The 12,348-nt window shown below is 36.6% G+C and overlaps 1 protein-coding gene across 1 annotated transcript; it reads left to right on the top strand.

Moving 5' to 3' along the window:
- The first annotated feature begins 5,827 nt into the window (after positions 1–5,827).
- On the top strand, positions 5,828–10,163 carry LOC131010960 (protein PIGMENT DEFECTIVE 338, chloroplastic). Its single transcript, XM_057938672.1, has 8 exons — positions 5,828–6,763; positions 7,937–8,011; positions 8,103–8,174; positions 8,294–8,374; positions 8,499–8,596; positions 8,740–8,865; positions 9,476–9,524; positions 9,602–10,163. Exons 1-8 carry the CDS (start codon positions 5,951–5,953, stop codon positions 9,779–9,781), a joined length of 1,494 nt encoding a protein of 497 aa, XP_057794655.1. The 5' UTR covers positions 5,828–5,950; the 3' UTR covers positions 9,782–10,163.
- Positions 10,164–12,348: the final 2,185 nt, after the last annotated feature.

Below are 12,348 nucleotides of genomic sequence, written 5' to 3'. Positions count from 1 at the left end.
ATTTATTTTTCAAGTTGGACAACATTATATTTCATATTTGATATTATTGATAATCATAAGAGTACGTATACGAATTCATTATCGAAGTTGGTACGTCTTGGTATGGTTTTAGGACATGAATATGAATATTTCAATCAATCTTTTTTTTGTCCCGAAATTGGCTCTTGGGATCCATTACGTCACTTTTAATGTTCCATATATTCTTATTACTCCTGTGAGTATTATTTTCATATTGCGTCACTTTTGATATTATGGCTCTTGATAATCTTGAATCTTGCCTCTTGGGAGTATTATTTTCATATTTTTCTTTAATTTGAGTCGCTTGTGCTTTTTTTTTTTTTTTTTTTTTGAGGTGGAAGACATGCAATATTATTACTCAATATCGTTGCTTACAATATCCCTTAACCAACAAGGATAATCTTTCTTCCACACCTTCCTATACTCAATACTACGCGCGAACTGTGTCAAACCATGCGCGGCCTCATTGGCCGTGCGAAACATGTGGTAAACACCAAGCATGCAAGTCTCTCGCTTGTGTTTTTTTAATTTTGTAACTTCATGTGCGCGCGTTTTTAGGTTAAATTTGAGATGTAATAGAATATTTATCGGAACTATTGCAATTTGTCTGATTTTCAGAAAAAGGGGCAAAATCGTTATTTTTTAAAATACATTTTCAATATTTTGACTTGTTATATTAGGCGCTTTTGCAAAAGTACACAAGTTTGGGAAAACATGAACCAAATATATTCAATTTTGGTATTTGCAACAACCTATGATCATTTGAATTTTTTTAATACTTCCTTCGTCCCATTGATTTTGTCTTATTTTTCTTTTTAGATTGTTCTATTAATCTTGTCATATTTATATACTCCCTTCATCCTTAAAAATTGTAATTTAGTGAAAATAACACGAGTTTTAAGAAAAAGTATAATAGTTGTGTTCGAGTGAGCATTGGATCCCACACTTTTTTGTAAATAGTGAAAGAGAAAATTTGTGGGGTCATTTCTAGATAAGAAAATGTCACAATTTTCAAGGACATACCGATATAGTAATAAGGTTACAATTTTCAGGGACGGAAGGAGTATTAATAATAATTTTATACTACAAACAATATAACCCCACACCTTTATAAACTGTTACAACACTAATTATACTCTTCTTAATAACCGTGTCCAAAAGAAATGGACAAGCCTAATGGGACAGAGGGAGTATATGTTTAGTTGAAAAAAACTGAAATTGCAAGTTAATCTAGTACAATGAAAATTTGATTCATTGCACGTGTACTTTCATAATCTAATACAATGATTATTGATATGATTTATTGTTCCTTGAATTTAGTAGTATATGACTATAGGTGGGATTGTTTCATAAGAAATTAATTACTGCCACAGTCATATATGCGACATTATCTATCAACTATACGACGATATTTGATTATATACCGTCGATATAATGCATTTTATTGCCAGCATATTTGATTATATTGGTGGGCGCATAATCCATATATAATTAAAAGGAAAATTAACTATATATGGAGAAAATTATACCGTCGAAAGCATAATACATATTTCATTATACCGTCGAATCACATCAAAATGAGAAAGAGATAAGTGTAATAATTGTGTCTATAACTTCAATAATAAGGGAGTTGGTGTGAGGGAATAAATACAGTCAAATATGTACTTAAAAAGGGCAAGCAATTCGAAGAAAAAAGACATGCATTCAAATAGATATATTCCATTTGTTCATGATATCTTTCTACTTTATGGAAGATAAATACTCCCTCCGTCCCACTATAAGTGAAACTCTTTTTATTTTGGGTGTCCACCATAAGTGAAACTCTTTCCTTTTTGGGTAAAAGTTTTACCTTTCAAACACTTTTTCACTTTTGTTATCTACACACAAGATACACATTTTTTAATTCTCGTGCCCAAAAAAATGTCTCACTTATAGTGGGATGGAGAGACTAGTAGTTGACAATAGTGATATTGTTGTGAGTGGAGTTTGAGTCACATTGTTATTGTAAGTCGAGTTTGTGGACCCAACTGCTATAAATGGAAGTGAAAATGATATTGTGAACGGACCAAAATGGTAAAAATGGAAATAATATCGTGGATGAAGGGAATATATGATATAAATAATTTAGAAAGTGAATATTTCTTATAAATAGTTTGAAATAAGCTTGTTTCATATATTGCCGCATTATCTTATATACTCCATCCGTCCGCGATATCGTTTTCACATTTGTTATTTCGGTCCATCTACGATATCGCGTTTCCACTTCCATTTATAGTTGTAGGGTCCACATAACACTTTATTCTCTTAACCTTATATTTTCATCAAAAAGTGCCTTTATTGTGGGCCACAAACTCCACTTACTACAATATTCACAATTATCTACTACAATCCACCATTTTTCTTAAAACTCGCACCGTCAATAATGTGAAAACGATATCGCGAACGGAGGGGAGGGATTATATGGAAACCAATTCGTACATTTGCTAATTAATTGGACAAAAGGTTTTGGTCATCATATCATCTATATTTATATACAGAAATGATGTATTGAAAATAGAAACTTTTATTTTATGGTTATTTGTTTGTAAATATATAAAATTTTAATATTTTTTGATTTTTTTCATAAATAAATACACAAATTTAATTTGGTTTTATCTGATTTTTTTCATGTAATTTATTTTCTCATAAATTGATGCTGACATGTCCATCAGAGCTACTAACATGGAACGATCGCAGTGTGAATATTCATTTTTTTTTATTCAGTTATTCACGCATAAATGCATGAACTTTCAACAAAGTTTATATTTCCTCTGTCTCATATATATAGGCTTGTTTTCTTTTTCAGATGCCGTCCCATCTAGGTTTATTTTCATAAAAACTAATATATTTTTTTTACTCATTTACTATTATATCCTCATTTAATTCTTTAATTTTTTTGAGCTATATTTAATTTTTTAATTTACTCCAACTTTTGTTCATCATTAAATAGTAAATATTGGAACATTAGGAAGTTTATTTATATATTATCATTTCTAATGATTTTTCTTAATATTTGTATAAATTTCAATAAGCTTATATACTATATGGGACAGAGGGAATAGTTTTTTTTCGTGAATTTTATATTTTTCTGATTTTTTCACAAAATACATTTTTTAACATAAAATTCATTTTTTCGTAGTTATCACTCAATAATATTTACTCCCTCCATCCCACTATTTAGGTCTGTATTTCCTTTTGGGTTGTCCCACCGATAATGTCTCGTTTCCTTTTTAGGAGAAATAATAAGGGCTTACTTATTGATAATTAAAATGCCTAATTATAATCCTAATTAGACTCGGACTTGGGAGAGCCCATTTCATTTCCTCTATAATTTTGGCTCTCGATTCCGCCGCACCGAGAAACCCTAATCTATTCTCTCTCTCTCTCTCTCTCTCTCTCTCTCTCTCTCTCTCTCTCTCTCTCTCTCTCTCTCTCGCGAAGCTTCATCTCTCATTTCTCATCAGTTCGCCATCTGAAATCCCTAGTTCGTTGTTCGCCGCCTTTCTTGGGTGTAAATCGCCGCTTCTCTGCATTCATCTCTCACCTCCTAATCCTCCTCCATCACTGATAATGTCCTGATCCCTGTGATGTAGATTTACAACGAATCTGAAGCCCTCTCTCTCTCTCTCTTACGCCTTTTGTCGCCTTTCGTCGAATAACATAAAATTATTCACTTTCTAAGGGATTCCACCGATTCAATGTCGAAATCCTACGGAGACAAGTATGATTTCGAATGGATGGCTGAGTTGGAGAATTGGATTCAATTGTTGGTGATTGAAGATGGATGCAAAGATTGGCGTCGTCGGGCTTTAGTCCAAGAAGGTACACTCACTTCGTCTATCCCTAGTTCTTCCTCTGGTGAAGAACCGATTTGTGATTCAAACCCTAGTTCTTACCCAGATTCATTTTTTATGTGTGAGGAAAACTGGCAACATAGGGATATGAACGACAACGTGTTGTTGATGCTGAAATCCATGCTGCCTGGATTTTTCTGGTGAGATCTAGCCTACTCTTTATTTTGGTGTAGGCTATTGGTGATCTTTTGTGCTTATGGTTTGGTTTAGGCAATTGCATGTGGGATTTGCAGTGTTAGTAAATTGTGGTATGTGTTTAAAGGTGGTCTGAAATGATGATTGATGTTCATTTTTTATGTCCCGGTGTACATGGTTCTACTATGATTTAATTCGAATTTATGGGATGAATTGAACCTGATTCTTCCATGTTCCCATTTTCTTATGGTTTGGTTTCCGTTGTTCTAGCACAAATGGGTTTTTTTGAGTTGTTGGTTGATGTTTATGGTGGTGTTAATTCTGGTTTGGTTGGCTGGTGGTGGTGTTGGTTTTGGTTCTGGTTGGCTGGTGGTGCTTTTGGGGCATATCTCATTCACCCTATATACCTGGTATATTAGGCAATCTTTCACTACTTGTTTGGTGATGCTTTGAATTGGTTTTCACTTCATAGTACCTGCAGCCCTGTTCTCACTGTTTTTTTGGCTGGAACAAGTTCAGTGAATGGAAAAATTCCAAAATTTTCATCAAACAAACATTCACCATTAGCCCAAAAACTGGCCTACATACACAGCACACATGAACATCACCTTGGTGATGAACTTCTTATTCTTGCATGTCCTATGAGGTTCTATCTCTTCAGGAGTCAAATAGAACCGCTGATTACTTTTTGTGATGTAGAACCATTTCTTATCAATGTGAATTGTGTTGTGCATGCTTTTGAAAGTTAAACTCCTAAGAATACTGTCATATTCTAGAGCTTTTAAGGAAAACCGTAGCCTAAGCAACTTGTTTGGAGAAGTAAGATCAGGTTTTATTGCACTAGAATGAGGTCTGATCAGTCCCAATTTAATCCACCTACCTACTGTGCTTTTACTGCATTTAATCCCACATGCAAGCCTTCTTATGGTATATCTCTTTGACAATTCTAAACTAGCAATCAAATTTAAATCAAGATGACCCAGTTTTCTCCTTGGCCTAAGCTTTTTTTTACTCAATGAACTTATTACCTCACCACTTGCTCTTTGTTTATTTGCAGCTGCCCAAATACGACTAATCGTTCGTCGGCAACAACTCCACTTTTGAACCGCATCATTGATCTTGCCTCTAGCTGGTTTTCCATTGTGGCTTCCTTCAAGAAGAAACTGTGATGGCAGCCCCCTCAAAGGCCGAGAGATCCTTCCTTCTAGCTATGTTGGAGTTTTTTCTGTTTTGCCCTATTTATAAAGGGTTTCAGTTCTGAACTTGCAAAAAATGTGGGAAATTTGAATGTTGTTAAAATTTTAATGCAAAAATAGGTTCCAGTTTGCAATTTTTCATTGTGGCGCCATTTTTTTTTTTGTGCTTTGCAACATGTTTGAATTTTTTTAAGTTACTGCTGTGCAGATTTAAAAGATAGGCAGGTGATGAATCGAAATTGGTTCCAATTCTCAATTTATCCACATTTTTCCAAAATTTAGGTAGGATTAAAATAAAATTACAGATTATATTAAAATAAATTAAATTACATATTATATAAAATTAAATTGAAAAAGAAAAATAAGTCTTTTTTAATAATGATAAAATATAAATAATTAGCTATTCCTTAATCACAAACTAAATCATGTGGACCATACTCCTAATTCACAAAGTAAATTGAACTTGAATAGAGGGATGGAGGGAGTATAATTTTTGGATCCAAAAGACATTAAAACTTTCTAATTTTTTGACACAAAAAAATTGAGTTAACTAAAAATCTATTTCGAGTAAAATCTACTAAAATCGAGTTAACTAAAACATATTGTGTGCACAATGCACCCACGGCGCACGAAATAAAGTCCCTACGAACGGATAAAAAGAAGCGGCAGCGAAATCCACCGTCGACTAGGTGCGCCGGATAAGCAGCGATGCCACTAGCTCACCACGCCTCTTGTCGTAACTCATCTCTCTTCAATTCATCTCCGCCCTTCACCAATCCTTCTCTCTCCGCCGCCATTTTCCCGCTCTCGTCGTTCACTTGTTCAAATTCCCGCAAAATTTTCAAATTACCAAAATTCAGACAGGCCCACGTTCCATTATGTACTAAAAATGGAGTCTTTGAGGAATTCAAGGACACCCTTTTGCCCAAAAGGGCTGAAAACGACGAAGAATCAGAAGGGCTTGAGTTGCTGAACAAGCCCTCTCCGAAGCAAGTGAACGATGTTGAGGCTGTGGAAGAAGTTGAGGTGAAAAAAGTCGACGCAGATGAGATTTTGGCGCCGTTTTACAAGCTGTTTAGGCCACCTGCGGAGGAAATTGATCAAAATGAGGGTTCAATTGAGGAGAAAATGGGGAAAGTTGCTGTGGAGTATTATGAGCCTAAGCAAGGGGATTTTGTGGTGGGGGTGGTGGTTTCGGGCAACGAGAATAAGCTCGATGTGAACGTTGGTGCAGATATGTTGGGGACAATGCTGACAAAGGAGGTGCTGCCTTTGTATGATAAGGAGATGGGGCATTTGCTGTGTGATGTGGAGAAGGACGCTGAGGAGTTTTTGGTGCATGGGAAGGTGGGGATTCTGAGGAATGATGAAGTGATGGGCGGCACGCCTATACCGGGGAAGCCTGTTGTGGATGTGGGAACTGTTCTGTTTGCTGAGGTTTTGGGGAGGACTCTTGGTGGGAGGCCATTGCTGTCGAGTAGGAAGCTCTTCAGGCGTATCTCATGGCACCGAGTGAGGCAGGTCCTTTTTCTTGCTGATGATCTGTTTTGCTACATGGAGTTTTTCTTGAATTGTGTTTCTTGCTTTCAGTGTTTGTTGGCTTGTGTATGATAGCATGCTTTATCGTGTGATGGTATTGGATATGGATTATGTATTGAATGCTAATGCTATTGAAATTGGGGAATTGAATTAATGGCTAGTTTGGAAGAAGAACGAGAGTTGTTAAGATGGTGTGTGTTTTCACATTAATTTGTATCTGGCGTATCTTGAATGATATTGTCACTGAACTTTTGAAATTGAGAATTTGTGACAACTTAGTTGAGCAAGGCAATGGTACCATGTTTAGATTACTTAAAAGGCTAATGCATTGAGAGGCGACGTTTTCAAGGTTATTGCTCCTGCATCAAACTCACCAGGTCTTGTGTTTGCTGGTTCTGCTCTCATGATTCACTAGTTTTCTTTCTGACCTTAACAACTCCATTGGTGCGTAAGACTGCCTTGTACTCTACTAGCATTACCTTGTTTTAGCAATCGGTGTATAGCTGTAGGCAGTTGTTCGTTGGTCTTAAAATGCAATGAAATTTGAACTGAACAAATGATAGATTAGATCATTGTTATCATTATGTGAACTAAAAAAGTAAATTTGTTTCAAACTGTGAGTTTTTAACCGTATTTTACATTTAGGTGATTCAGTATGAATGCTGGTTTCGTTGCTGGGTCCGGTTACTTAGAGAGCACATAGTTATGGCCATTCTTAAGAACTCTGCTGCTCTCTTGATTTAAGCAAATTATAGATAGTATAGCTTAAAATACAATATTTGACAACTAGCTCAACTTAGCTGCATCTCATTGAACTACCAAGGTTTGTCTCTGTCCCTGACCTGACCTAAGGAATATTATCTTATCATTCTTTAATTCTATCATCTAACATATTATGATATGAAGGAACATATGTTTGCTTTCTTTGACATTCCCTTCGTAACCATGGTTATTGGGTTATTCGTCATAGTTAATTGTTGTGAATCATCTTCTATGAGAAATGTCCATTTTCCGCCCATGTTGTTCTTCTTCTCTAACTATACTACTTGCAATATTAAGATGACCGAGTCTGTAAAATCGCAAGTCTTTCCATTCTCGAAGTTTATCCTAAGCTCTCTTTCGTATATAAAATATTGTATTGGTCTTTCTTGGCAGGTTATGCAACTAAACGAACCGATTCTGGTTCAAATCACGGAGTGGAATACAGGTGGTCTCCTTACAAGAATAGAGGTGAGCTGTCTGTCTATATATAAGAGATTCATGCTTAGCTAGAAACCACTTTATCAAAATTCAATGCTCACACGGGATTTCTGTCGTGCAGGGGCTCAGGGCTTTTCTTCCAAAAGCTGAATTGATCAATAGAGTTAACAATTACACGGAACTTAAAGAGAACGTGCGGCCAATTACCATTTCACAATTTTTGCCTCTTTTTTCTTCATTCTCTTTGCTTGTATGTCGGCTGTATAATTTATTATATTACGACAAGATAAGGGAGCTATCTTGATGATGCAGGTTGGACGGAGGCTCTATGTGCAAATTACTAGAATAAATGAAAACACCAACGACTTGATACTCAGTGAGAAGGAGGCTTGGGTTCGTCTTTTTCATTTTAATGTTTGCCTACCGTCTTTTTTGTTTTTTTTTTTTAAATCTTTGTTTCTTGCTCTGCAGTAAACTTTTTGCCTGATGCTGTCTCTCTTCGTTTTCAATCATGTAGGTGATGATGCATCTTCAAGAGGGAACACTTCTCGAAGGAACAGTCAGGAAAATTTTCCCATATGGTGCGCAGATAAGGATTGGTGACACGAATAGGAGGTGGTTACCGAATTACTACTGAGTACAATATTTCTTGAATGTGATTTGCAAACTGGTTTAACCGGATCTTTGCATGCCCCTGCAATTCTCAACATTTGTTTTCTTCTTTCCAAATAATCCTCAATCCTTGTTGTGTTTGGCAGTGGATTGCTGCATATTTCAAACATATCTCGAGGGCATACTACTTCTGTCAGCGACTATCTGGCAGTTGACGATGAGGTTAAAGTTCTTGTTATAAAGTCAATGTTTCCTGAGAAAATTTCTCTGAGGTATGGTGAATTTTCTTTTTCTTTCCTTTTTTTTTTAATTATTATGATTTTTTATTTTGTTCTTGTTGTTGCATGTGATCTAGGAAACCTCATAGCTTCATTAGATTCTTTTACAGATAACAACAAATTGACCTAAATTATCGCTAATAATCTGTCGATGAGAACCTTTAGTTATTCAAGAAAAATATGAAATTAACATGAAACATCAGCTTCTTCATATGCAAATTCATAAATTTGCATTGAATGGATGCCTATTGTGGACAAACCCTCAAATGTAGCATACGAAGAATGTCTGGATTGGACTTTCAAGTAAAACAGGCGCTTAGTGATAATTGATAAAGGAAGAGACACTTCAACATTGAGTTTGATTGCAATCAAATATACTCTCTTCGCTTTCATCTTGTTTGTTTTCTAGTATATTTGGTAGCTTTCTTGTTACAAGATTGGTGGTGGCTCTTTACATGTCAGTCGTATTTCTTCCTCTTCCAAGTTTGAACTATACGAAGTCAGTCATACATTACAAGATTTCTATGTTTGAATCTTTTGTTGCAGTAATGCTACTTAGATTCTTCTCTTACATCCCATTATATTGAATCTCTTTTTCATGCAGCATAGCTGAACTTGAAAGCGAGCCCGGTCTATTTTTGTCAAATAAGGAGGTAATTTTTTATTTTCTAAAAAACTAAAAATATTCAGTTATGAGCATTTATCGTGCATCTTGTTCTTCTTTGTTCAGAGAGTATTCTCGGAAGCTGAGGAGATGGCAAAGAAGTACAGGCGGAAGATGGCAGACGTGTCAGCCACAAGAAAGCTTGAAGCCCTTCCCACGGAAGGCTTGCCATTCGAAGATGAAGAGAAGTTCTACGCCAACTGGAAATGGTTCAAGTTCGAGAGGGACAACGAGCTGAATCCATGACTCTCGAAATCCAGGTGGAACGAGAACCATTGCTCTGGAGAAAGAAAAAAGGTAAGGATGGAGGGTTTCTCTAACGAGACTCCTCTCCTTCCTCGCTCAACACGCTGAAGAGCTCTTCCTCAAGATGGCCTTTGTTGCCACAATCCAAATGATGCGGCCATTGGCATGTTCTCCATCAAGACGAGAAGGGTCTCGCAGCTGGTGAGCCGTACAAAGACCCCTTCTGCAGTTGTTGTAATTCGAGCTTTGTCTACCTTATCTCGAATTTTCCATAAAATGTGATTAGCTTATATGCAGAAGAAAAAGCATGCTAGGTGTTGTAAGTTTCTATTGAATGCTTAAAAGTTTCATTCAAAATAAGATTGAATGGCGTTCGACGTTATGACCGTGTCCAATTTTAAGTTCCCATTTACTCCTTTTACTATGACGGCGAGTTTTCCTCTGAGTTTTCGCCAGAAAGACTTTAACATGGCTTGGCCCCTTAGACCACATTTCACGGTGACCTTGTAGATGGTGGTCGATCAAGCCATGTCAGTAAAGAAGAATGAAAAAAAAAAAAAAACAAGAATTCTTACACTCTAAATTATTTCAACCGACCTTGGTCTCTTGGGAACCAAATGAGGCCAGGCGGTCTCCTTTCTTGGCAGCCAAAAATTGTGCCATGCGTCAGTATGCTATTGGTTCTAATTTTAATTTATATATTATGATATTTTTATGTGTGTGTATAGGCATGACATTTGCAATATTTGTGCACACTTAAAAATCCTCTCCTATCTCATTTTTCTCTATTTCTCAATGGATCCAAGAAATTTCTTCTCAAACTCTCAAAATTATTCCCAAGATTATTATTCTAATCTTGAAAATATTCATACCTAAGATTTTGGAAACGATTCCAACCCCTAGTTTTCAAATAATCCCACTCATGAAAATGCCCAACCTACAGACACAAGCACAAACACTTCAGGTGGTCCAAAAGGATGGACTGATCAAGAAGACTTGGCGCTAATGTATGCTTGGTGTAACGCTAGCTCGAATCCAATTGTTGGCACTAATCAAAATAGTGGTAATTTGTGGAAAGAAGTTTCAAAAATGTATGAAGAAGCTCGAGCCGACCACTCCCGGTTAATGGGCGAAAAAAGAAGCATTGAGTCGTTGAGAAATCGTTACAAGAGGCTGAATACAAACCTAACCAAGTGGGTGGCTGTCTACAAGGAAGCATATGATCGAAAAAGTAGTGGCATGTCTGATGTAAATGTTGAGAAGGAAGCTCAAAAACTTTATGGGAAAACTAAGTTTACACACCTAGAGAAGGGCCATGAAGGTGTGTTCGAGCAATACTTTTCTGATGATCCGATCTACACTCCAAAAGTTTTTCGAACTAGATTTCGAATGCGAAAGCCATTGTTCGAACGGATAATGAGCAAACTCATTGCTACCGACCAATTTTTTCAACAAAATTGTGATGCGACTGGTCGTTTAGGTATGTCTTCGATTTAAAAATGTACTGCAGCTATGAGAGTCTTAGCATACGGGACCCGTGGAATAAGGGTGAATGTATAAGTGCATTAAAGGTGAGGGGCTGAAGTGTTATTTCTCATAAGTTGAAGGATTCAAAGTGCAAAGAAGGAAGCTGGCAGTTATAACCGAAAATAGGCAGCTCAATTCTGTTGCGAGGAGGTCTTCTTCTGATCTATCTCTACAGCTCATTTCTTCTCCAAATGATGTGTATAAATATGTTCTGGAATCCTCTTTCTGCATTTTTAGAAGCTTTGTAGAATTTTGAGAGAAAAGATTGTAAGGAGATCTGTATACAGCAGCCTTGAAGTTGGCTTGTTGAGCTGTGATCTCAGTTGTTCTTTTCTTGTTGTAATTCGTGTAGCTTTGCTCTTGGTGATAGTGAATATTCTTCTTTGATCTTCCGTGGATGTAGGCTTCGGCTGAACCACGTTAAATTCTGTGTTGTTTCTTTTGTGTTCTTGTTTTACTTTTACTTCAAATTCGTGAGTGAAACACTTAAGTGAGTTTGAGGGAGTGTTGCTGCGTTTCTTGATTGGAGTTGGTGTGCTGCATTCAGCAGCTTGTTCAATTCCTTAACAAAGTGGCGCCGTCTGTGGGAACCAAAGAGAAGACGCAGTGAAGGTTCTTGCAAGATTCAGAGAAGGCAGATCGAAGGAGTTTTGTGTGTGGATTCTTTAAAAGGGATTCATTCAGAGAATACTGAAAGCTATTTGTTGAAATGTCAACTGCAAAGTTTGAGACCGAGAAATTCACGGGCAAGAACGATTTTGCTCTGTGGAGACTGAAGATGAAAGCCATTCTCACACAGCAGGGACTTCTTGGTGCCTTGACAATGAAAAAGGCACCTAAAGAAGGAGAGGAAGCATTGAAGCATGCTGAGATGGTGCAAAAGGCGCATAGTGCAATTATTCTATGCCTTGGTGATAAAGCTCTGCGTGAAGTATCAAGGGAAGAGACTACAGCAGGAATCTGGGAGAAATTGGAGAGCCTATATATGACCAAATCTTTGGCCAATAGGCTGTACATGAAAAGAAGATTGTATTCTTACA

This window comes from Salvia miltiorrhiza, chromosome 2, assembly GCF_028751815.1.
Source record: "Salvia miltiorrhiza cultivar Shanhuang (shh) chromosome 2, IMPLAD_Smil_shh, whole genome shotgun sequence".
NCBI classification, from domain to species: Eukaryota; Viridiplantae; Streptophyta; class Magnoliopsida; order Lamiales; family Lamiaceae; genus Salvia; species Salvia miltiorrhiza.
This window is presented reverse-complemented; position numbering and strand designations above follow the sequence as displayed.

Excerpts from the sequence above, each read along its gene's own strand:
- LOC131010960 (XM_057938672.1), top strand. The coding sequence starts at position 5,951 with ATGCCACTAGCTCACCACGCCTCTTGTCGTAACTCATCTCTCTTCAAT. Across the intron at positions 8,175-8,293 it reads ACACGGAACTTAAAGAGAAC|GTTGGACGGAGGCTCTATGT; the intron begins GTGCGGCCAATT and ends TTGATGATGCAG. Across the intron at positions 8,597-8,739 it reads ATTGGTGACACGAATAGGAG|TGGATTGCTGCATATTTCAA; the intron begins GTGGTTACCGAA and ends TGTGTTTGGCAG.